The 22372-nt window shown below is 51.9% G+C and overlaps 1 protein-coding gene across 5 annotated transcripts in view; it reads left to right on the forward strand.

Annotated features, from left to right (window-relative positions):
* The window catches only part of ACADS (acyl-CoA dehydrogenase short chain), a 37779-nt gene that overhangs the window by 1792 nt on the left and 13615 nt on the right, over positions 1 to 22372 (forward strand). For 2 of the 5 annotated variants that reach the window (XM_060119451.1, XM_060119452.1), the window contains exons 3-10: positions 10721 to 10870; positions 11111 to 11222; positions 11673 to 11824; positions 12098 to 12268; positions 12339 to 12476; positions 12643 to 12738; positions 12948 to 13004; positions 13148 to 13307. In XM_060119451.1, the coding sequence (XP_059975434.1) occupies positions 10721 to 10870; positions 11111 to 11222; positions 11673 to 11824; positions 12098 to 12268; positions 12339 to 12476; positions 12643 to 12738; positions 12948 to 13004; positions 13148 to 13300 (1029 nt within the window). In that variant the 3' untranslated portion in view covers positions 13301 to 13307. The remainder of the gene's footprint in view (positions 1 to 10720; positions 10871 to 11110; positions 11223 to 11672; positions 11825 to 12097; positions 12269 to 12338; positions 12477 to 12642; positions 12739 to 12947; positions 13005 to 13147; positions 13308 to 22372) is intronic. The other 3 variants (XM_060119454.1, XM_060119455.1, XM_060119453.1) reach the window with 2 other exon arrangements.

A 22372-nucleotide genomic window follows, 5' to 3' on the forward strand; every position in this document is an offset into this window, starting at 1 on the left:
TTATTTATTTATTTATTTATTTATTTATGCTGTGTTACGTCTTCGTTTCTGTGCGAGGGCTTTTCTCTAGTTGCGGCGAGCGGGGGCCACTCTTCATCGCGGTGCGCAGGCCTCTCACCGTCGCAGCCTCTCTTGTTGCGGAGCATAGGCTCCAGACGCGCAGGCTCAGTAGCTGTGGCGCACGGGCTTAGTTGCTCCGCGGCATGTGGGATCTTCCCAGACCAGGGCTCGAACCCGTGTCCCCTGCATTGGCAGGCAGATTCTCAACCACTGCGCCACCAGGGAAGCCCGAAGCTCAGATTCTTAACCGCTGGACCTCCAGAGAAGTCCCTAGCTTACCTGTTTCTTAAAACTGTCCTATTGAGATGAAGGTGTCATTATTACATACCCTTTTGTACAGTTGATGAAACTCAGATTGATGAGAGGATTAAATAATGTGCCCAAGGTCATGGAGCTAATGAGTTACAGAGCTAAAGTTTGAACCCAAGTCTGTCTTCTGCCAGCTGCTGAGATCCCAGTCAGTCCCCTCCTTCCCGTGCCGTTGTATCACTCCATCTGTAATGACAGGTTTGAGATGTTCATGCTGTCTCCATCCCCTGGCTTGGCAAGATGTCTGGCACATAGTATACTCAATAGGTATTTGTTGAGTACATAACTTGTGAAAGAGCCAGTCTGTCTGGCCTCTTCTCCACGCCTGTTTTCCAGTCTGAGGAATCCAGGAGTTGTGATCACCATTAACATGCCTCATAGGCTCTGGGGCCACTTTTCCAGCTTAGTGAATGTTGTGTGTTCACAATGTATCGGGCACTGTGCCTGGACTGTGGGAATACCCAAGGAGCTCAAAGTGGGGTAGGCAAGTGGCATTCTGAGCACCAAAATTAGTTGGGCAACGTTTAGGTGTTAAGCATTGAAATCATGTCATCTCATTTAGTCCTGAGGGCATCCCCAGCTGCACGTCTAATCTCCTTTTGGCTTCCTGGAATGCTTGCAAGGATTGTGGGAGATCACATATGTCAAGTTCATGGTGCCTGGTACTTGAAAACCAGAAGCTATTAATACTATTATTATTTTTATTACAGTTGAGAAAATTGAGGCACAGAGAGGTGAAGTGATTTTCCAAGGCATACTGTCTATGGACCAGTAGACCTGGTGTGATTGGCTCCAAAACCCTGCTCCATCCACTAGCCACGTGCTTGTCCCAGAGGCCCAGCTGGGAAGCCCTGTTCTAATCGGGAATATTATCGTCAAGGGCCTAAACTACCCCTGTATCCTCCATACCGCCACACTCTGGAGCTGCCCTCAGAGCAGTTGTCCAAGACATGGCTGTATATTGGGGCTTTTCTGGCCAAATGACAGACCACTTGATTTATTTTTCCTGTATTCCCTCAAATTATAATACTTATTATATTACAGACATAGACTTGCTTTGTGCAAGAAAGCTGGCAGTAGAAACAGGCTTTCTACCAACCAACTCTTCACCAGTCCTCTTGCTTTGTAGGGCGGGAAAGTTTGCAAATTAATCCTGCCACTAAATAGTGGCAGAAATGGATGTGGAAGGAAGAGAGCAAAAGAATCAGCCTCCTTCCTTCTGGCACATTCTGGCACCCGGAGGCTGCTCAGTCCAGACTTGCTGAATGCATGACCTAGCTCAGAGTAGTGATAGCATTTATTTGGTTTTATCTTGGACAGGTGTTTTCATATCTGTAATCTGGTTAGGTGATCAGGAGCCCTGCTATTATTTCCTTTGTCTAGTGGATGTAGGAGCAGTTGTAGGAATTGCCTGAGGTCGTAGAGCTCGGGGGAGAAATAGATCTTCTGATCTTGCCTTGTTTTGGTGGCTGATGGGATGCAGAGGTTGCTCAATGTTTCCCTTCGCTAAGGATTGAGGCCGGTTGGCTTTGTGCTTTTATCATTCTCTGTCACAGCTCCCCCCATTACAGAAGGGAATCCAGGGCTTAAACAGGCAGAAGGATCAAAGCAGTAGACACAGGGATAATAGGGCAGGTTGCAAAAATAAAAATAATACCACTAGTGTTTTATTTTTATTTTTTTAAACATCTTTATTGGAGTATAATTGCTTTACAATGGTGTGTTAGTTTCTGCTTTATAACAAAGTGAATCAGCTATACACATACATATATCCCCATATCTCCTCCCTCTTGCGTCTCCCTCCCTCCCACCCTCCCTATCCCACCCCTCTAGGTGGTCACAAAGCACCGAGCTGATCTCCCTGTGCTGTGTGTCCACTAGTGTTTTAAAATGATGATAGTAATAATAACAGGAGTAACTATCATTTGGGGGTTACTGTATTCCATGTACTTATCCATTAAATCTTCAACAAAACACCCTGAGGCAGTTACTTCATTGATCTCCAGTCTTCAGATGAGGAAACTGAAGCCAGAGGTTACATTTCTTGGTCAGCAGTCACACAGCTGGGATTGGAGGAGCCAGATGTAGACTCTGAGCTTCCCCCACCCCCAATCCCACCGGCCTACAGGAGATGCTTAGTTAGTGATTGCTTTCTTTCTTTTTTTTTTCCTTCTTTTTTTAAAATTTATTTATTTACTTTGGCTGCACCAGGTCTTAGTTGTGGCATTCGGGAACTTTTAGTTGGCGGCATGCGTGCGGATCTAGTTCCCCGACCAGGGATCCACCTGGGCCCCCTGCATTGGGAGTGCGGAGTCTTACCCACTGGACCACCAGGGAAGTCCCTAGTTAGTGATTGCTAATATTTTTTTCCTGAAGAATTTTTTTTCTCCCAAGAAAAGTGGGTTTACTGGGGAAGAGTCAAGGGGAGAAGAATTGAGAGGTGGGCAGGCCACGAAGGAGGTGGAAAGCTAGTGCCAGTTTCTGCTCACTTGGCTTGTTTTGTAACCTAAGCGGAACTTTACTCTTTCTGTGTCCAAACCTAACCCCTGCCCCCGAGGAAGAAAAAAAAAAAAAAAAGAAACAGTTATGAGTTTATAATGCTATTATGTTATAAAGGGAAATAGGGGGCTTCCTTGGTGGCGCAGTGGTTGAGAGTCCGCCTGCCGATGCAGGGGACACGGGTTTGTGCCCCGGTCCGGGAGGATCCCACATGCCGCGGAGCAGCTGGGCCCGTGAGCCATGACCGCTGAGCCTGCGTGTCCGGTGCCTGTGCTCCGCAACAGGAGAGGCCACAACAGTGAGAGGCCCGCGTACCACAAAAAAAAAAAAAAAAAAAAGGAAATAGGAAATAGATGGTGTTTCCAAACCAGCTTTGGACTCTGGAACCTGGAAATGTATGTGTGCATTTTTTTTTTTTTTTTTTGTGGCCGCACTGAGCATCTTGTGGGATCTTAGTTCCCTGATCAGGGATGGAACCTGGGCCCCTGCAGTGGAAGTGTGGAGTCCTAACCACTGGGCTGCCACGGAAGTCCCTATATGTGCATATTTATATGTATGAAACTGAACCCAGTTTCTTTTCCTTCACTCAGTGAACGTTTACTGAGTAACTTTTTAAAAAATTAATTTATTTTATTTTATTTATTTATTTTTGGCTGTGTTGGGTTTTTGTTGCTGCGTGTGGGCCTTTCTCTGGTTGCGGCGAGCAGGGGCCACTCTTCGTTTGCTGTGCTCAGGTTTCTCATTGCGGTGGCTTTTCGTGGAGCACGGGCTCTAGGCGTGTGGGCTTCAGTGGTTGTGGCACACGGGCTCAGTAGTTGTGGCTCACGGGTTTCAGTAGTTGTGGCACACAGGCTTCAGTAGTTGTGGCACATGGGCTTCAGTAGTTGTGGCACGTGGGCTCAGTAGTTGTGGCTCACAGGCTCTAGAGCGCAGGCTCAGTAGTTGTGGCGCACGGGCTTAGTTGCTCCGTGGCATGTGGGATCTTCCCAGACCAGGGCTCGATCCTGTGTCCCCTGCATCGGTAGGCGGATTCTTAACCACTGTGCTGCCAGGGAAGTCCCTTATTGAGTAACTTTAATATATCAGGTGCAAAACCTGCTTTTCATCCTCTTGCCCTATCTCAGATGATAGTTAACCGCATAGAAACCTCTCAAATCATAGTCCATTTTTCTTCTTCCTCATGTGCACAGACTTCTGTGAATTCCACCCTGGAAGTGTCCCCTGAATGGCACCTCCTCTCACCTCTCCCGGCAAGAATTCATCTCTCTGTGTTTCAGGAGCGTTCGTTCATAATCCCTAATTCTCTGGGTGTACTTGTCACGTGATGGTGTGTATCCTGTGTCACAGTTATTTCCCACAGTTGCCTCCCTGAAGGCCGGGATTGGTCTTGTTCACGCCCCTACCTCCTCGCCCTCCATAAGTGCTTGGCATTCAGCAGATGTTTGCTGAACTTTGTGGACTTGAATTTTATGGTTAAGTCATCCTGAGTGTCCTTATTGTCCCAGCACTTAGCACACACTGACCCAGCGTGGGAACTGGGGAGGTGGCTCCCGCGGCCCCTTCCCCTTGAATAAAGCAACAAATTTTCAACAAGTTAGGGAATTTGATTCTCTAAAAGGAGTCTGGGACTTCCCTGGTGGGAAGTCCCGGACTCCCTGGGACTTTGTCCCAGGACAAATTTGATTTTTTAAATATGTGAGCTTTAGAAGTGACTTAAAAGCACTGTTTTGATATGAAGTGTCCTCTAGACGTGTCCCAGATATGAAGGCAGCAGGTGCTGAAGGCTCACTCTGCTAGGAAAGGGGTCCTTCTCTTTCTCACATTTTCTCTTGGGAGTTTGGAGACCACCAGGCTTGGCCCAGTCAGGGATGCAGGTCTGGACTCCCGGTTCACAGACACAAGGGACCGAGAGTAACCACCGTGAGTAGCAGCTCTGAGGGGTTCCCCTTGAGGTCGCTCTGAAGGTCAGGCTGCTAGGAGAAAATATTAGGGAGCCTGGCAGCTGTTAGCCAGTTACCATCAACATGCTTAAATCAGGAATGATTTATACAACTGAACATACGGTCTTTTTGTGTGTGTGTGCTGCTGCTTTTTATTTTGTTTCTGTTTTTTTTTAATATAAGTTTATTTATTTATTTATTCATTTTTGACTGCATTGGGTCTTTGTTGCTGCATGCGGGCTTTCTCTAGTTGCGGCGAGTGGGGGCTACTCTTCGTTGCGGTGCACGGGCTTCTCGTTGCGGTGGCTTCTCTTGTTGCGGAGCACGGGCTCTAGGCATGTAGGCTCAGTAGTTGTGGCTCACCAGCTCTAGAGCACAGACTCAGTAGTTGTGGCGCCCAGGCTTAGTTGCTCCGCGGCATGTGGGATCTTCTTCCTGGACCAAGGCTTGAACCCGTGTCCCCTGCGCTGGCAGGCGGATTCTTAACCACTGCGCCACCAGGGAAGTCCCTGATTTCTTCTTCTTCTTCTTTTTTTTTTTTTTTGCGGTACGCGGGCCTCTCACTGTTGTGGCCTCTCCCGTTGCGGAGCACAGGCTCCGGACGCGCAGGCTCAGCGGCCATGGCTCACGGGCCCAGCCGCTCCGCGGCATATGGGATCTTCCCAGACCGGGGCACGAACCCGTGTCCCCTGCATTGGCAGGCGGACTCTCAACCACTGCGCCACCAGGGAAGCCCCTCTTCTTCCTTTTGATTGTACTGTCTCTTCTCTCCAATGCCATTGTCTCCAATTTTTTTTGTGTGTGTGTGACCACACCGTGTGGCATGTGGTATTTTAGTTCCCCAACCAGGAATCCAACCTGTGGCCCCTGCAGTGGAAGCATAGAGTCTTAACCACTGGACCGCCAGGGAAGTCCATGTCTCCAATGTTTTTCTAGAATGTTCCTGCAGCCGGCCATGGCATATTGCCAGAAATCTCGAGACCCACTTCAGAATGAGAAAGGTTGGGGGAAACAGCATGCTAGTGAAGTCGCTTGGGTGCAGTCATTGTGAACTCCTACGGCTTTTTATTCAGACAGAGAGAACTGTCAGGAGAGCGAGAGGGCAGCAGTGTGGTGTAGAGACGAGTGCCAGGAGTTCTGGCTTCCCCATCCAGGTGTCCCAGGACTGGCACCATCTGCACGTGAGCCCCCTTCCATGACAGGAAAATGGGGTAATCCTTGTCCTGCCTACACTCCGTCTGGGAATTTTGGTTTCCGTTCTGTTTCTTGGGGTGAAATGGTGTCATGGTGTGATCGGCTGATCTGTCGTTTATCCCAGGGTTGTGTACTGGAGATAGAGGCTGAAGAGGCGGTGGGTCTTAGTGTCCAGGGAAGATGGGTGGAGCGTGTAGGGTGAGACAATTGGGGCTTTTTTTTTTTTCTCAGCTTAGTCTCTTTTGCTGTTTGGCCGGAGAAAGCAGTTCAGCAGGGTTCCTGTCCAGGCCTGAGCATGAATCTTGGGGACCCTGCGTATTTCTGGCACCTGGTAGAATACAGCCCTGGCTTCTGACCCAGCACAGGCATTCCCCATAAAACACTATTCCACCCTGGAATAGGTTTGTTGCAGGCCCTAAGTGTGGGTTCAGAAGGGGCTCTGGGACTTCCCTGGCGGTCCAGTGGTTAAGACTCTGTGCTTCCAGTGCAGGGGCATGGGTTCGATCCCTGGTCAGGGGACGAAGATCCCACATTCTGTGCAGTGCAGCCAAAAACCAAAGAAAATTAAAAAAAAGGGGGGGGGGCTCTGTTCTGAGGCCACAGTCCTGCTGGCACAGGGCGTTGTGAGTCGCCGGGTCGTGTTCAGGGACGACCCTGCCTCAACCACTGTCTCCTTTCCACTCCCACCCCCTCCTTGATTCCCACCAGCTGCAATGATGCAGCTTTTCTGAGCAGCATCACCCCCGCTGGCCCCAGGTGCGCGGTGACCACAGAATTTTTTTTAAGCGATTCTCGAAATGACACATCCCTTGGAGCTCTGAGTCTCACTTATCACTGTGTACTAGCTTCTCGTTGCTGTTGTAACAAATTACCGCAGACTCAGTGGCTTAGAATAGTACACATTTAGTATCCGACGGTTCCTGGAGGGCAGAAATCCAAAGTGGGTCTCTCTGGGCTTAAAATCAAGGTGTGGGCAGGCCTGCGTCCCTTCCAGTGGCTCTAGGGGAGAATCAGTTCCTTGCCTTTCCCAGCTTCTAGTGGCCGCCTGCATTCCTTGGCTCATGACCGCCCCCCACTCCAGCCAGCATCCCAGTCACTCCAGCCTCTGCTTTCATTGTCCCATCTCCTTCTCTGCCCCTCCTGTCTCCATCTTTCCCTTACAAGGACCCTGCGATGACATTAGCCCCCCTGGATCATCCAGGGCAGCCCCCCACCTCACGATCCTTCGCTTAATCTCACCTGCAGAGTCCGTTTTGCCACGTGAGGAAACATATTCACAGGTCCCGGGGATTAGGACGTGCTCGGCTTTGGGGGGCTGTCATTCTGCCTCCCACGCACTGGCCGTCTCCTCCCCTGTGTTACACGGAGACCCTGAGCACGGTCAGGCCCACCCCAAGCTTAGAGTCTTACAGGAGTTTCCCATGGGAACAACTCAAGGCAGAATCAAACAAGCAGTTTCATAGAGGGACACAAACCATTATGGAAGTTCAGCAGATTCACCAGTGCCCCTCCTCCCAGACATCACTGTCAAGACAAGAACTTACCAGTCACTCAATGATAATAAATGCCATTCACTTGCTCATCATTGCTAATTCTTAGAGAACTTCCCATCAAAACTACAATGAGGGGGCTTCCCTAGTGGCGCAGTGGGTGAGAGTCCGCCTGCCGATGCAGGGGACACGGGTTCGTGCCCTGGTCCGGGAAGATCCCACATGCCACGGAGCGGCTGGGCCCGTGAGCCATGGAGCCTGCGCGTCCGGAGCCTGTGCTCCGCAACGGGAGAGGCCACAAAAGTGAGAGGCCCGCGTACCGCCAAAAAAAAAAAAAAAAAAAAAAAAAACTACAATGAGGTACCACCTCACACCGGTCAGAATGGCCATCATTAAGAAGTCTACGAATAATAAATGCTGGAGAGCGTATGGAGAAAAGGGAACCCTCCTACACTGTTGGTGGGAATGTAAATCGGTGAAGTCACTATGGAGAACAGTATGGAGGTTCCTTAAAAAACTAAAAATAGAGCTACCATGTGATCCAGCAATCCCACTCCTGGGCATATACCCAGACAAAACTATAATTTGAAAAGATACATGTACCTCTGTGTTCATAGCAGCACTATTTACAATAGCCAAGACACGGAAACAACCTAAATGTCCATCGACCGATGAACAGATAAAGAAGATGTGGTACATATATACAATGGAATACTACTCAGCCATTAAAAAGAATGAAATAATGCCGTTTGCAGCAACATGGATGGACCTAGAGATTATCATACTAAGCGAAGTAAGTCAGAGGAAGACAAATACCATGTGATATCACTTATATGTGGAATCTAAAATACAACACACATGAAGCTATCTACAAAACAGAAATAGACTTACAGAAGTAGAGAACAACAGACTTGTGGTTGCCAAGGGGAGGGAAGGATTGGGAGTTTGGAATTAGTATATCCAAACTATTATATATAGGATGGATAAACAATAAGGTCCTATTGTATAACACAGGGAACTATATTCAACATCCTGTGATAAACCATAATGGAAAAGAATACGAAAAAGACTATATAGATGTATAATGGAGTCACTTTGCTGTATAGCAGAAATTAACACAACATTGTAAATCAGCTATACTTCAATAAAATTTTTTAAACAGTGCCATTCACCACTGATCACTCACCTCGCGCCAGGTACTGGGCTCAGCATTTTATATATATATTGTCTCAGTTAGTCCTTAAAACAGTTCTGTGAAGTAAGTACTATTTGGGGAAGGGGGAATCAAACTTTTATAATCACAGAAGTAATACTAATTATAGACAAGTGAGAAAATATGGCAGACATTCTTACTGATCTGCTTCATTGAAGTCAGCATAGTCTAAGAACACAGTTACAGGAATCAAATGATATAAAATGATTTTCTTCTTATGTATTTATTTATTTATATTTTATTTTTGGCTGCGTTGTGTCCTCATTGCTGCACGCAGGCTTCTCTCTAGTTGCGGCGAGCGGGGGCTACTCTTCGTTGAGGTGCGCAGGCTTCTCATTGCGGTGGCTTCTCTTGTTGTGGAGCACGGCTCTAGGCGTGTGGGCTTCAGTAGTTGCAGCACGTGGGCTCAGTAGTTGTGGCTCGTGGGCTCCAGAGCACAGGCTCAGTAGTTGTGGTGCACGGGCTTAGTTGCTCTGCGGCATGTGGGATCTTCCTGGACCAGGGATTGAACCCGTGTCCCCTGCATTGGCAGGCGGATTCTTTTTTTTTCTTTTTTATAAATTTATTTATTTATTTATTTTTGGCTATGTTGGGTCTTCGTTGCTGCGCGCAGGCTTTCTCTGATTGGGGCGAGCAGGAGCTACTCTTTGTTGTGGTTCGCGGGCTTCTCATTGCGGTGGCTTCTCTTGTTGTGGAGCACAGGCTCTAGGCACATGGACTTCAGTAGTTGCAGCACGTGGGCTCAGTAGTTGTGGCTCGTGGGCTCTAGAGCGCAGGCTCAGGAGTTGTGGCACACTGGGCTTAGTTGGTCTGCAGCATGTGAGATCTTCCCGGACCAGGGCTCGAACCCATGTCCCCTGCATTGGCAGGCGGATTCTTAACCACTGCACCACAGGGAAGTCCTAAAATGATTTTCTAATGAAAAGCAACGGTCCCTCTTCTACCCCAGCCTGCTGCATAGAGGCCATTGGTTTTAGTTGTTTCTTCTCAAAGCTACGCAGGTTCTGTTGTGGTCCCTGTTTCCCAGGTGGGGAGCAGGCTGACAGAGGGTAAGGAATCTGTCCTAGGAACCTGCTGAAGGGTCTGAGCTGGTTGAGGTCCTGGAGTCAGTGCTGGGTTTCAGTCCCAGCCCCACCACTTACAAGCTCTGCCCCGAACTGGTTGCTTCATCTCCCTGAGCTCCGGTTTCCTCACCTGTGACATGAGGTTGACTCAGCATTGTCCTCACAGAGCTTCGGTGAGACTCAAATTGAAGAGTACACATAAAGCATTTTTCAGCGTTGGGCATTGATAATTAACGATGACCACCACTGGTATTCCAGGTCAAAAATTCCAAGCTTCTTCCCCTTTATTCATTCTTTCACTGGCATTGGAATATAGCAGTGGACAAAACCGCACTGTCTCTGCCCTCGTGGTCACGGAGAAAGACCTTAATCAGAACAAGCACGTGAATAGGTGTGAAATTACAGCTGCACAAGCACCACTAAGGAGAGGCACAGATGCTGCAGGAGAGTGTGATTAAAGGATTGGACTCAGTGAGGTCAGAGATGGCCATGCAGCAGAAGTGATGCTTGAGCTGAGCCCCAAGGACGGGAGGAGATAATGACTAGTTGATAAAGGGCATCACTGACAGGACACAGCATGTGCAAAGGCCCTGTGCTGGGGAGGGGAGGTGTGGTATGTGTAAGGGACTGAAAGACGGTCTGTGTGGCACCGTGCTGCCCTGCTCCGCTCCCTACCTCAGAGGCCCCCAAAGCCTTCCTGTGCCTTCTGCCTGCTCACTGGTTGTGTCTGTAGACACAGGGTAGAGTTGGGGAAGAATTGGGGGACAGGACGGCTTGAATGAATGGTGCTGTCTTGCAGACTCAGCCTCGGGGGTCCCGGGGTAGGTGGATGTGGCCACATGACCTGAGTTTCTGCAGGCACTGGCTCAGGGGCAGGAGGGTTGGGGGTGGAGAGGGTGGGCACCGTCCCCCGGCAGCTGCCCTTGCCGTGACATCCTTCCCTGGGGCCAGGTGAAGAAGATGGGTGAGCTGGGGCTCATGGCCATGGATGTGCCCGAGGAGTTTGGCGGTGCCGGCCTCGATTACCTGGCCTACGCCATCGCCATGGAGGAGATCAGCCGGGGCTGCGCCTCCACTGGAGTCATCATGAGCGTCAACAACGTGAGCCTCGCGCCTGGGCCCTGGATACACCGGTGAAGGGGAAGCTCCTGTGGGTGGGCAGGCCCTCTGCCACACAGCCCCACATCCGGGGCGCAGCCCGGCCTTGGCTCCCTGCCCCTGACCGCCTCTGCACCTGTCCCTTGCGTGGGCCTCTGGAGAGAGGAGGCCTGGGGGTGGGTACGCGGGCGGGCAGGTGTTCTGGGCTGGAAGGCCTCCGACCGCTCTGCACTGTCCCCCCAGTCCCTCTACTTGGGGCCTATCCTGAAGTTTGGCTCCAAGGAGCAGAAGAAGCAGTGGGTCACTCCTTTCACCAGCGGCGACAAAATTGGCTGCTTTGCCCTCAGTGAACCAGGTATCACCGTGGGACAGTGGTCTGCCCCTGTCCCCTCCCCTCAGAATCGGGGTGACAGACTCAGGCTGGGGCCGCTGCTGAGCTGGGTCAGCTGCTCGTTGCCTCCCGGGGCAGGAGGGCAGGAGGGCAGGAGTGAGGGCCTGAGGTGGAGCTCTGGCTGCTGGGATCGCCACAGAGCCCGGGCTTGCCTCGGCTGAGCTGGGAGGGAGGGACTTGGGCCCTGGGGTCCCTTTGGCTTGAAGACACCCAGCTGTCACATCCCCCCCATCCCCCCACCCCGAGAGCTGTGGGAGCCAGTGCGGCCCTCGAGCCTTCTCTCAGGAGCCAGACCCTGATCCCTTGGACCCGGGTCTGGCTCACCAGCCAGGGGTGAGGCCGGGTTCCGGGTGAGTTGGTGGCGGTGCCCTCGGAGGGTGGAGGCGGTGGACTCTGAGTCTGCGTGTGGGGCAGGGAACGGCAGCGACGCGGGGGCCGCCGCCACCACTGCCTGGGCAGACGGTGACTCGTGGGTCCTGAGTGGCACCAAAGCCTGGATCACCAACTCCTGGGAGGCCTCGGCCGCTGTGGTCTTCGCCAGCACGGACAGATCCTTGCAGAACAAGGTGGGGACCCCGAAGGGAGGTCAGTGAGATGTTCAGTTTCTAGATCCAAACCTCCTTGGTCCGATGGAGCTGTTCTTGCTCTGGGGCACTTGCGCTGTCCTTGTCCCTCTCCCTCCCCAGGCAGCGCCTTCCCCGGAGGAGCCGGCAGAGGGCGTCACCGCGAGGTTCTGAGGGAGGTGGAGGGAAGGGACCGGAGCTGGTGGCTGTGGTGGTTTGTGTGAGGGGCGTGGCCTCGAGCTGGTGAAAAAGTCACTGGGCGCGTCTGGCCTCCAGGGCATCAGTGCCTTCCTGGTTCCCATGCCAACGCCTGGGCTCACGCTAGGGAAGAAGGAAGACAAGCTGGGCATCCGGGCCTCATCCACTGCCAACCTCATCTTCGAGGACTGTCGCATCCCCAAGGACAACCTGCTGGGGGAACCGGGGATGGGCTTCAAGATTGCCATGGTGAGCCCAGCCGCGGGGGCGGGGGCCCTGGGGCCCGGCTGGCCGGCCACTGACAGGGCTGTCCTCACAGCAAACCCTGGACATGGGCCGCGTCGGCATCGCCTCCCAGGCCCTGGGCATCGCCCAGGCTGCCCTCGACTGTGCTGTGAACTACGCCGAGAACCGCACGGCCTTCGGGGCGCCCCTCACCAAGCTGCAGGTCATCCAGGTAACGAGGCACGGTGCCGCGGAGGGAGCGAGTTCTGGCCTTTCCGCTCCGCCTCCCAGATGGCTTTCACCTGCTCCCGTGTCCTCTGCCCTCCTCCCTCCTGTCTTGCAGGGAGAGGGGAGGGAGGGCAGACACCGACTGCTGGGGTGGGCCTGGGTTGTTGCAGTTCAAGTTGGCGGACATGGCCCTGGCCCTGGAGAGTGCCCGGCTGCTGACCTGGCGTGCTGCGGTGCTGAAGGATAACAAGAGGCCTTTCATCAAGGTGCCCGTGGGGCTGGGGTCTCCCTGGGCACGGCCCAGAGCTTTCGTGGTGGAGGGACTGAGGGAAACCTCTGGGCGGGGTCCCAGTTCCTTGGGCCCGTGGGTTTATTGCTACAAGGGGTGGCTCCCCCAGGCCCACCCTGCTGAGGGCCATGTGCGGGGTGCTCCGCCCAAGGTCGAGTTTCTGACGCCACCATCCCCTGTGGTTAGGAGGCGGCAATGGCCAAGCTGGCTGCCTCGGAGGCCGCAACTGCCGTTACCCACCAGGTGAGCCCCGGTGCCTGGGCGAGGGAGGGCCCAAGGGTTGAGTAGCAGCGAGTGTGCCGGCTGCCCCTCCCCCGGCTGATCCTGTCCTGTTTTTCCCCTCGAGTGGGGGTCTTCTCCTCCTGAGCCCCTGCTTTCCGCCTTAGGCCATGCAGATCCTGGGTGGCATGGGCTACGTGACAGAGATGCCAGCCGAGCGGCACTACCGTGACGCTCGCATCACTGAGATTTATGAAGGCACCAGTGAGATCCAGAGGCTGGTGATCGCCGGGCACCTGCTCAGGAGCTACCGGAGCTGAACCCTCGGTAGGGCCAACAGTGCCCGCCGGGATCCGGGCTGGCCTGAGGACCAGGGGAAAGTGGGCAGGAGCCACGTGGCCTTCCCCCTGACTCCCTGTCAAGGCCTGTGGGGCAGAACGGCAGGGGCCACGCCTCCTCTCGCCAGGGTCCCCAGACCCAGTCTTCTGGGTGGACCTGCCACCCTCAGCTCTATCCGCCCCAGACTAAGCTGCCTGGGAGAAAGGAAAAGCGGGGCTGTGGTCTGAGGATGCCCGTCCTCAGCTCAGGTTCTTGGCTTTGTTCCCTCTCCACCACCGACTGTGCCTTATTCTCTTCATCTGGAGGCTGGGCCGTGGGAAGGGAGAAATTACCACTTGAGGACTCCCCAGTTCTCTTCTGTGGGTCCTGGCACTTAGCGTGAGACCCGGTGTCTACTCTTTCCTCTGAGGTCAGGAGTCTGGAGGAGTGGGGTGCGGTGGGGGCTGCCGGAATGACCAGGCCTCAAAGCAGAAGTGGTGTTCTCTCTGGCCCTGTAGCCTTGGGGCTGGGTCATTGTGGAAGCTGCCCTGCGTCCCATTAACCTGTTCTTTGTGAAGTATAAATGAGTGCAGGTGGGTGGTCTGATTCGTGCTGTGGGATGATCACCTGTGGGAACTAAGTAATAAAGCATACCTGTTCCCTGACCCTCATGTCCTTGCTTGGGTGCTGCTGGGGAGGGAAAGATGGTCCTTTAATCTGCTCTCTTGCAAACCCCCCACTCTGTGTGAGTGAGAGAGAGAGAGAGAGAGAGAGAGAGAGAGGGAGGGAGAGAGAGAGAGAGGGAGATTGAGATTATGTGAAGCCAGCTGCAGCGGGAGGGTCCATTTCCACCCTGGGAGAGCTCCAGCACGAAGCAGGGTTGATGCAGTTCAGGAGAATAAGTGCTTGGGTGTCTAGGAGACCGACTGCTGAGCAGGGAGGGCCAGCCAGGTTAGGGCCGCGGGCGGGCAGGTGAGTGAGTGCCAGCCTCAGGGCAGGAGGAAGGAGGATGCAGAGGGGCTGGGGGGAGAGGAGAGGGGAAGGAGCAAAGCCAAGGAGACGGAGACTTTGAAAGCTTCTGTTTTGCTTACTACCTGTTCACCGAGGGCCAGCACTGAGCCTGTAGTGAGAGGGTCCTGTATGGAACCGAACTCAGGTCCACTCGCCCGAGGTGCAGCAAAGCCAGTCAGCTGACAGCAGGTTGTGGTGAAGGAACGTAAGTGTTTATTGCAGGCCCCAAGCAACGGAGTGGAGACATGCCTCAGATCCCCTCCAGGTGGTGCTGGAGTTGGGGGTTTCTTAAGGGGAGAACAGAGAGGCTGAGATTAATCATTTCTGTGATTAATGGTAGTTCCGGGAGTCAGGACGTCTCTGGTTTAGGGTTCTCTGGCCGGATGGCCCATGGCTCAGGGGTCTGTGAACTCATCTTTCCCTGGAGAAACACCCTGAGTTTGTGTGGTAATGGCATCTGTGATGGCAATTTTAGCACATTAACAATGTTATTGACAACAGCAGTTGTAGTCATCTGACGCTGGTTGATTAGAGTTCAGTTAGCACAGGATTGAGGCCAGAGGGTATAAGAAAGGGGATGAAGCTTTGGTTAGAGATTAATCACCAGCTCAGCAAGGGAGCTGGTTTAAGGAGGACTCGGTTTGGGTCCTAGTGCTGCGAGGCCGGCTTTGGGCCGACGTGCCTCTGCGCGGGGAGCCCATGCTGTTAACCGCTGTGGCGCGGTGTGGAGAGCGGAGCTGCTTGGGGAGAAACGGAACAGAGGGGTGAGGGCGGCGGGAAGAGCCCGCAGACAGTTTCAGAAGAGGTGCGGACAGCCCTCCGCAGAGCGGGAAGGGCCGGGAAGCTGACCTGCCACTGCTGTGAGGTCTCTGGAGGGAAGAGGGGACGGGAACCTGACCAGCTGGAGCCACCATCAAGTGGGCGCCCAACCACGCGGGCTCTCGCGGCGCGCGGGTTCACGTGCAGGGGTGCGGGTGAGGGGCGCCGCGCGGACGAGGGAGGCAGCCTCCAGCCCCCACCCCCACCCTCCCGCGCCAGCGCCGGCCTCTCACTGGGCTCGCGGGCAGCGCCCCGGCGCCCGAGCAAAGACTCCCTTGCCAGCGGCTCTCCGGGCGCACCCGCCTCCACGGGCCGCTGTTGGCGGGGCGGGCCTCTCGGGTCTGGGCACCTGGCCCAGGTGTGCGGGGTCGGGGAGCCGGGCCCCGCAGGGCCGACAGGCGGAGCTGCGGCCCGCTTTCCCCCACTGCGCAGGCGGGCGGGGCGCGAGGGGCAACAGGAGAGGGATTCCGCTAACGAGACGCAGAGACCGCTTCCGTGCCGCCCTGCGGTCTGGTGGACTGCGCTGCCTCCTTCTCCGGGTAAGCAGCTAGCTCACACCTCTGCGGGGCCCTGGGCTCGGGTGCAAGCCGAGGGTGCGGGGAGCAGGCTGGGATTCCAGGCTTCTCCCCCGGAGCAGCCACGGTTGACCCGTCCCACGTGGGAGGCAGGCGAAGGGCGGCCTCTCCCTGAGTCGCTGACCCCACGAACAGGGGCAGCGGCGTTCAGATGGCTCCACGACGCCTCCAGCGAGGTAGCCCTGGCTGCTGGCCCAGGTGAGGGTGAGGGGACAGGCAAGTGGTTGAAGCTGTCTCTGGACCTTTCCTCTAGGCAGTGGGGGACGGGGAGAGGGAGGGAGCTTTGAGGCTCAGAGGAGCCCGACCCCCAATCCCAGGTTGGGACGCCAGGCTGGGAACCCAGCTCTCCTGTTCCGGACTCTGGCCCCTCCTGTCTTGGTCGGGCCAGTCTGCCCTACCTGTTGAAAAGCCTCTGGGCCTTGAAGGGCCAGGCGGCCAGCTAGGGCCACAGCGCTTCTTCAGGGCAAAGGGCTGGGCCATCAGAGCCCGCCCGGCCAGGGAACAGGCCTGTTTTCCCAGCTGCCGCCCCAGCTGGGCGTCTGCTTAGATGAGTCTGGGAAGAACCTCAGCCTTGAGGTCATAGAGGGCCATGCTGTCCTCCATTTCCGCTAAGGTCCAGTCTGTGCGCTCCAGGTCTTCCGGATGCTCTCATGGGTTGGGGGTCTCCCTGTCCTGTGGGGGGACAGGAGGTGTGGGGAGAGTCAACCACCAACCCTTTGGCTTTGACGGGGAGCAGGCCTTCCTTAGTTGAAGCTTCTCCAGCTCAGAACTGAGTGCTGAACTCTGCCCTGGGTCCCCTTGAACCGGAACTCTGCAAGTAGATCGCAGACATCCTGTCGCTTTGTGCCCAGTGTGTGTTTCCACTTACACATCAGGGGGACAGTTACCAAAGTTGGGAAGCTTAACCATGGTCTGCAGACCTCACTCATGATTTGCCAGTCCTCTCAGTGCCCTTCACGGTGGTTTAAGGTCCAGGATCACACGTTGCATTTAGCTGAGGGGTCTCTTGTTTCTTTCATTCTAGGACGGTTTCACATAATGAATTTGTTTATGGTGATATTGGCAGTTTTAAAGTGTCCAGGCTGGTTAATTTTGTAGACTGTCCCTCTGTCCAGATTAGTCTGATGGTTTCTCTAATAAAATGCGTGGTGTGTATTTTTGGGCAGTGATAGTGTAGTGAAGTCCCTATTTTATACCTGACTTCGACTATTAGTGTTTTATCTTTTTCTTAATTAAGATGAGGTTTATCATCTTTCTAAAATACCAATTTAAAAAAAAAAATTATTTTATTTATTTTTGGCTGTGTTGGGTCTTCGTTGCTGCGCATGGGCTTTCTCTAGTTGCGGTGAGCGGGGGCTACTCTTCGTTGCTGTGCGCAGGCTTCTCATTGCGGTGGCTTCTCGTTGCAGAGCATGGGCTCTAGGCACAAGGGCTTCAGTAGTTGTGGCTCGAGGGCTCTAGAGCAAGGCTCAGTAGTTGTGGCGCACGGGCTTAGTTGCTCCGCGGCATGTGGGACCTTCCCGGATCAGGGCTCGAACCCGTGTCCTGTGCATTGGCAGGCGGATTCTTAACCACTGCGCCACCAGGGAAGCCCTAAAATACCAATTTTTTTTTTTTTTTTTTTTTTTTTGCGGTATGCGGGCCTCTCACTGTTGTGGCCTCCCCCGTTGCGGAGCACAGGCTCCGGACGCGCAGGCTCCGGACGCGCAGGCTCAGCGGCCATGGCTCACGGGCCCAGCCGCTCCGCGGCATATGGGATCCTCCCAGACCGGGGCACGAACCCGTATCCCCTGCATCGGCAGGCGGACTCTCAACCACTTGCGCCACCAGGGAGGCCCTAAAATACCAATTTTTGACTATTGACATTCAGTATTGTGGTTTTAAAATTAATTTTATAGTTTCCTTCTAATTTTTTTGGATTTAATTTGCTGTTTTTTTCCCCCCAGCTTCCTGGGATGAATGTTCATTCGTTTTTTCAGTCTTTTTTCTAAGGAATGAATTTAAAGTTACGCATTTCTCTCTAAGCATGGTTTTAGCTTCATTTCGTAAATTTCAGTAGATTGTATTTTCATTATTACTCAGTTTTCTGAGTTCCATTATGCTTTCTCCTTTGACTTATCAGTTGTTTCAAAGAGTAATATTTGGGCCTCCCTGGTGGCGCAGTGGTTGAGAGTCCGCCTGCCGATGCAGGGGATACGGGTTCGTGCCCCGGTCTGAGAGGATCCCATATGCCGCGAAGCGGCTGGGCCCGTGAGCCATGGCCGCTGGGCCTGCGCATCCGGAGCCTGTGCTCCGCAACGGGAGAGGCCACAACAGTGAGAGGCCCGCGTACAGCAAAAAAAAAAAAAAAAAAAAAAAAAAAAAAGAGTAATATTTTATTTATTTTTGGCTGCATTGGGTCTTTGTTGCTGTGCACGGGCTTTCTCTAGTTGCAGTGAGCAGGGTCTCCTCTTCGTTGTGGAGCGCAGGCTTCTCATTGCGGTGGCTTCTCTTGTTGCAGAGCATGGGCTCTAGGCGCGCGGGCTCAGTAGTTGTGGAATGTGGGCTCAGTAGTTGTGGCTCATGGGCTCTAGAGTGCAGGCTCAGTAGTTGTGGCGCACGGGCTTAGTTGCTCCGCGGCATGTGGGATCTTTCCGGACCAGGGCTCGAACCCGTGTCCCTTTCATTGGCGGGCAGATTCTTAACCACTGCACCACCAGGGAAGTCCCGAAAGAGTATTATTTTATTAAGACGGGGTTTCCGCAGTATTTTTTGTTATTGATTTTTTAAAAAACAGTGGTGAGATACACATAACATAAAATTTACCATTTTAGATTGGCACAGCACTGTAAATCAACTGTACTTCAATAAGAAAAGTTATTTTAAAAAAAGATGAACTATCCTGTGTGTGATGGCAAAGTGAGCTTTCTAAAATGCAGATCTGATCAGTACACCCTCATGTGCACTCTGAATTCCAATTTTAATAAATCACTTGCTCTTCTGCCAAAAAAAATACCATTTTAACCATTTTTCTTAAAAAAAAAAAGTACAATTCAGTGGCATTTAGTACATGTACAGAGTTGTATAACTGTCACCGCTATCTAGTTCCTGAACATTTTCATCACCCCAGAAGGCGACTCCATACCCATCGCTATTGATTTTTTTTTCTTCTTTTTCTTTTTTTTTTTTGGTCATGCTATGGTGTGGCATATGGGATCTTAGTTCCCCGACCAGGGATCGAACCCATGCCCCCTGCAGTGGGAGCGGATCCTTAACCACTGGACCGCCAGGGAAGTCCCCCACCGCTATTGATTTTTGCCTTAATTGCATTGTAGTCTCAGAACATTTTCTGCATTATTTAAATTCTTTGAAATTTGTTGAGATTTGCATCATGACCCCATGTCATTTTCTATAAAAACCGAATACTTTTTAAGAGATTCTTTTTTTCCTTATTGATACACATAGCTCTAGTTCATTTATTTTGATTGCTGTATGGTGTCCCATTGTGTAAATATACTATATTTAGGTAGTTTACAGTTTTTCTCTGTTATAAACCATGGTGCAGTGAACATTCTAGACTGTGTCTCCTTGTTCAAGTGTGAGATCTTCTGAGCATTTAAATAGAAGTGGGCTTGTTGGCCTCAGGCTGTTTGTCGCTTGGGCTTTACAGATATTTGCCAGATCTCCACGGTGATTCCATCAGTACATAGCCTCCTAGCAGGGGAGGAGTGTCCATCCCTTGGTACCATCAGATTTGACAATTTTTCTTCAACCTGATTGTGATTTTAACTTGCATCCCTGGTTGCTAGAGGAGTTGCCCATCTTTTCACTGTTTATTGGCCGTTCTGGTTCCTGCTGTGAATTGCCTTTATGTCCTTTGTTTCTTCTATGGGTAATCTTTTCCTTATTGATTTGTAATCGTCCAATGGGTATAGTTTGGATGCTAATCACTTGCCAGCTGTAGAGTTGCAAAAAGACTCATACAGTGTGTGACTTTCACTTTTTAAAGTGGTTTTACATTTTAATGTCCACTTTGAAAATTAAAAAAAAAAACTTTCAGAAGTTTTATCTATATGCTGTAAATGTTTCAAATACACTTCATGATAAAAAGTGACAGTCCCTTTCTGGGGGGGTAGTTTGGGTACCTCTTTCCGGACCTTTTGCTGTGCATCTGCGAATAGCTCAGTTATGTATTTTTCCCCCACAAATGGGATGAATGCTGTATGTATTATGCGGCCTTTACATCAAGTGACCTCTCTGTACCTCTCCTTAGCAGAAAGATTTCTCCCCCTACACATATATACATACACACACACACACACCCTAGAGTTGCCCAGAACCAGAGAGAGGAAAGGTTGCTCGAGGGCCAGCCAGCTTGTCTACACATATTCCCTTTTTAAAAAGTTGGGGTAAAATATGCATAACACGAAATTTACCATTTTAACCTTTTTTTTTTTTTGCAGTACGCGGGCCTCTCTCACTGTTGTGGCCTCTCCCGTTGCAGAGCACAGGCTCTGGACGCGCAGGCTCAACGGCCATGGCTCACAGGCCCAGCCGCTCCGCGGCATGTGGGATCCTCCGGGATCGGGGCACGAACCCGTGTCCCCTGCATCGGCAGGCGGACTCTCAACCACTGCGCCACCAGGGAGGCCCCCAGTGGGTTCTTTTTTGAAGCCACTGAGTCCGTGGTAATATGTTACATGGCAGTAGAAGACTAATACAGGATATAGTCTCTCTCTTCCCTTAGCAGGCCCCGTTATGCTGTGATTTAGTTGTAATTAGTGGCCGGGCAGCCAGGAGAGGCGAGGGCAGCTTCTGAGGGGGCCCCTGTTGCCTTGTGGGGAAGAGGCTTCCGCAGCATCTTCCAACACAGCAGCAGTGCCAGCTCCCCTACGGGGCTGAGCCCCCTCTGCGTGCCCAGAGTCTGGGGGTGGAGGGTGTGGAATCCACATCCCTGAGGGCATCCATCCAGATGTCTCAGTTTTGAGGACCTCCTCCTCCCCATGCCCCTCGTTTGCATAACAGATGTGCCTTGGCTGAGCATTCAGTCTCTGGAGCTCTGACTCCTTCAATTAGGGCTTTAGCTTGTCATTCAACTGTGTCTGCTCTTTTGCTGCAGGTGATAAGGGCCTTTTTGTCAGCGACTCAAATTGCAATATGTAAAATGGATCAAATCAACACATTGTCCACCTTAAACTTACACAGTATTGTATGTCAGTTATATCTCAATTTTTAAAAAAAGATCCTTTTATTTCTACTCTAAACCAAGGCCCTCAGGTGCCCCCACTTAGCCATTGACTGCATGTTAACAGCTCAGTTCCTCACTATCTTTCTGCAGGGCATCGGTACAATTATACAATTCTTAATAATACTAATAGTCAACACTATTTTTTGTAGGCATTGTCCCCTCAGCTTCCACCCCTGATTTTTTCAAATGCCTGCACCGTTACACCCACCACAGCATTTCCCTCCACCGTGATATTCCCCAGGTCACAACTGGTGAGATCTTTAGTAAATGGAGCCCTGAGTGTGCCAGGATCTATCCATGCCACCTGCCAGCCAGGACTGTATCCTCTTCCCATGCTGGTGGTGGGCAAGACAGTTCCAACTCCTTGTTTTCTCAGATCGCTCCTGGTTCCACTCGTTTTCCTCTGGGTCCTCTGAGAAGCAGAAAACAAGATGGGATTAAACATGGGAGAATTCATTAAGAGCAACGCCTCAGTGATGGGAAATAGGGAGCCGGCAAAGGCTGCGAGAGTCATTGGACCACAAGTGAAGGAGAGGAGGTTGGGTGGAAGCATCCTAGACCTCCGTGCAGTCTAAGGAAACTTCAGCAAAGCCTCCAGGGTCTCCAGTCATCAGGGGAGTCCTATGTTTCCCAGGAATAGGCCTGCTTTAGTGTCCCTGTCACACTTGGTCATTGACTAGGAGTAATGCGTGGGAGGTGAGGTCTTGGTGCAAACCCTACCATGGATTTTCAGGGAGAGCTGTTGAGGCCTTGGTCAGTCGTGTTCCTGGGTGTGGAGGTCTTAGAGGTGCATTTTCACGGCTCCATGCATCCATCTTCATGTCGATCTGTACTTACTTCCCACAGTGTCATTCTGGAACTTAACATCTTTCCTGGGTTAGATTCCTTGTTTCTTAGATTCTGGCTCTTTTTTTGTTTTATTACCTAGTTTTGGCAGAGTATTTCCTCCAATAATTTCCTGAGAAAAGGGGAACGACAGGCACTTTTAAAAAGACCTTGCAGAAATTCCTTGGAGGTCCAGTGGTTAGGATTCAGCCCTCTCACTGCCAGGGGCCCGGATTCAATCCCTGGTCGGGGAACTAAGACACCACAAGCCATGTGGCCTGGCCAAAAAAAAACAACAAAAAAACCTTGTGTGTCTTAAATATTTTTATTCTATCCTTTATTAAACCCTTAATAGTTTGGCCGGGTGTAGAACCCTAGTTTGGAATTATATTTCTTCAGAATTTTGAAGGCATCAATTGTTTTTTAGCTTCCAGTGCTACCATTTAGAAGTCCACAGCCATTCTGATTCTTGAATCTTTATAGGCGACCTGTATTTTCTCTATGAAAGCTTGTAGCATCTTTTCTTTGTTTCCGGTGTTCTGAAATGTTAAGGTGATGTGTGGTCATTTTTGGTGTGGGTGATTTTTTTCTTTTTTCTTTTTAAATTGATGTATATT

The sequence above is a fragment of the Mesoplodon densirostris genome, chromosome 15 (genome assembly GCF_025265405.1).
Source record: "Mesoplodon densirostris isolate mMesDen1 chromosome 15, mMesDen1 primary haplotype, whole genome shotgun sequence".
Lineage (NCBI taxonomy): Eukaryota > Metazoa > Chordata > Mammalia > Artiodactyla > Ziphiidae > Mesoplodon > Mesoplodon densirostris.